This window comes from Saprolegnia diclina (genome assembly GCF_000281045.1).
Source record: "Saprolegnia diclina VS20 unplaced genomic scaffold supercont1.24, whole genome shotgun sequence".
NCBI classification, from domain to species: domain Eukaryota; phylum Oomycota; class Saprolegniomycetes; order Saprolegniales; family Saprolegniaceae; genus Saprolegnia; species Saprolegnia diclina.
Genome location: NW_008246091.1, coordinates 338,519 through 340,714, shown reverse-complemented (window position 1 = coordinate 340,714; position 2,196 = coordinate 338,519). Strand labels below are relative to the sequence as shown.

The 2,196-nt window shown below is 51.5% G+C and overlaps 1 protein-coding gene across 1 annotated transcript; it reads right to left on the bottom strand.

The window, feature by feature from the left end:
• Positions 1-1,805: 1,805 nt before the first annotated feature.
• Positions 1,806-2,181, bottom strand: SDRG_08100 (hypothetical protein; the record flags this gene model as incomplete). The annotated part of the gene is made up of 1 exon (XM_008613967.1): positions 1,806-2,181. One exon carries the CDS (start codon positions 2,179-2,181, stop codon positions 1,945-1,947), a length of 237 nt encoding a protein of 78 aa, XP_008612189.1. The 3' UTR covers positions 1,806-1,944.
• Positions 2,182-2,196: the final 15 nt, after the last annotated feature.

Below are 2,196 nucleotides of genomic sequence, written 5' to 3'. Positions count from 1 at the left end.
CCATGTCTGGGGCTTCGTCATGTGCTGATGGCGGCCCATGAGTACCTTTGCTTAGCGGAGATCGGAAACTAGAGATGCTAGGCTCTGGCCACCAGTCGTTGGTTTCGCTGAGCCGCCTTCTCTTGAAAAGTCCGTTTCGACTCCTTGCAGGCGCGAAACACCCATTTTCAGATTCACGACATCCTTGAAGATTTGGGCGACCGTGTCGTCACGGGCCTCACCCGCGACCACAAGCGTCTTAGAGCGATGACAGAAGAGCCAGACGAGCCCCCGCGCCGCCGCCTGCGCAGCCACGGACCGGCAAGCGAATGAAGAAGGAGATAGCTAGTCTCTACGTATGCGAAGTCTTTGTGTAATGATGTAGATAACGCGAAACACATTCATATACGTTATGTACTGCACTACTGGTCGATGAAATTTCCTTGCTACTGGAAGTGTACACTGACTGGTATCAAGGTATTGTACTGCAATCAATATCAATCACCATCCAATACACTGACTGCTACAATTGTAGTGCTGTCAAAGCGTGCTCTCCAAGAGTGCTGCGACTAAGCCGCGTCGGCAAGGCCCAACTGTTTTGGACGCGAGGCGTGTGAATGGCACAAGCTGAAATTATTTATTTACCTGTACTAATACATGTGATGCGCACATATCAACCGCTCCCCTGATAGCGAGGTTACGTACTAGTAGCGCATCGCTCTTCTTTCACACAAACAGTCAACGCAATTGAAGCGAAGAAGGCAGGGACAAAACCAGCCGTTGTCGGGCGAAACTGAGACGCCTTGTTTCGTTGACAGAACGCAAGCAGAGGCATCATCGACTGTCACTGATGACACGGAAATCGGACCTGAGAAACAATGGAATCAAGCACGCAGATTCGCTCCCTTCGTACACAGGCAACTGTCTCCAACCCACCGCTTTCCTAGTGTGCAAACTCGCTCGTCTCGCTCCTCATTTCAAAAACGAACGCACCCACCTCACGTTGATTTACTGTATTTTGTGCAATGGTCGCCCGCGTGTACCCCACCACCACCAAGGAGAGAGCCAAGCAGCCCGAGATATTTCGCCACATCGAGTTTCCAACGCTGGACTCGTACCTCAACGACTTCGACATTGTCCTGACCGAGACCTCGTTTACGCTATCCTCGACAAGTGTACTTGACGCTGCGTGGGAGTGCTTTCTCGGCCTCTTTTAGTCGTCGCTTGATGCAAAGAATGCTCAGAGAATGCAAACGCCCCTTACTTTGACTATTGTAAACATGTAAATAACACCCGACGGCTTGCACTCCTCTGCCGGGTGGTCCGAGTACAGGAGCCTGCGTACGACCTCGCGCGAGCTATGACTCGGCGAGTGGGGTCCACCGCGGGATGGACCTCTCCGTACGCAGCTCACTCCCAACGACCAAGTGCTGGAGCCAACTCCCACGCATTCAGGCGTAGCGCTACGTATGCGAAGTCTTTGTGTCATAATGAAGATAACGCGGAACACGTTCATATATATGTAAATTGTCATGGAATTGATGTGCTTGCTTACTTTACGTGCGCTCATCGGCCTCGAGCGAGAGGGGTCAACGACGCATGCACAATACGGAACGCACGGCAGTGAGCTAAATTCGAGCTAGCGTCGTGCCAGGCCCATCTCGCGTGCTAGTATGGAAAGCTACTACGAAATCCATGATGCAGCTCGCAACTCCAAAACGCATCAGACAGGATCGACTGATAATGCGCAAACACGTCGCAAGTTGGTGGTATGCTTCCCGTCTTATCACGATTTTGCGAATGGGGGTGCTTTGTTCAAAAATGCATTGTGTCGTTGAAGGACGTTGTCGAGATTAGCTATTTTTACATTTTAGATATATACTGTGCAGCGCTGATGTGCCAAATTAGCGCCATGCACTACAGCTTGTACTGTACATGGGCGCAGAAGCCACTTTTGGCGTAATCTTAAGCAGCCGTCGGCGGTGCGGAGGTCATAAAGAGGTGCTTGAGGTATTCGAGGCCAGCAATAAAGACCGACACGGCGTCCATGTCGTCCATGTTGGCGTCCGTTTCAAAGGTAAAGTCGTGGAAGTACGTGTAGATGTTGGGCAACTCGACGTCGTCGTTGCTGGTGTAGTGCACGCTGTTCATGGCGTTGCTAAGGACTGGCGTGGGAAGGATCGTGTCGAGGGAGGCAGGCATGGTTTTGGAAAGTGA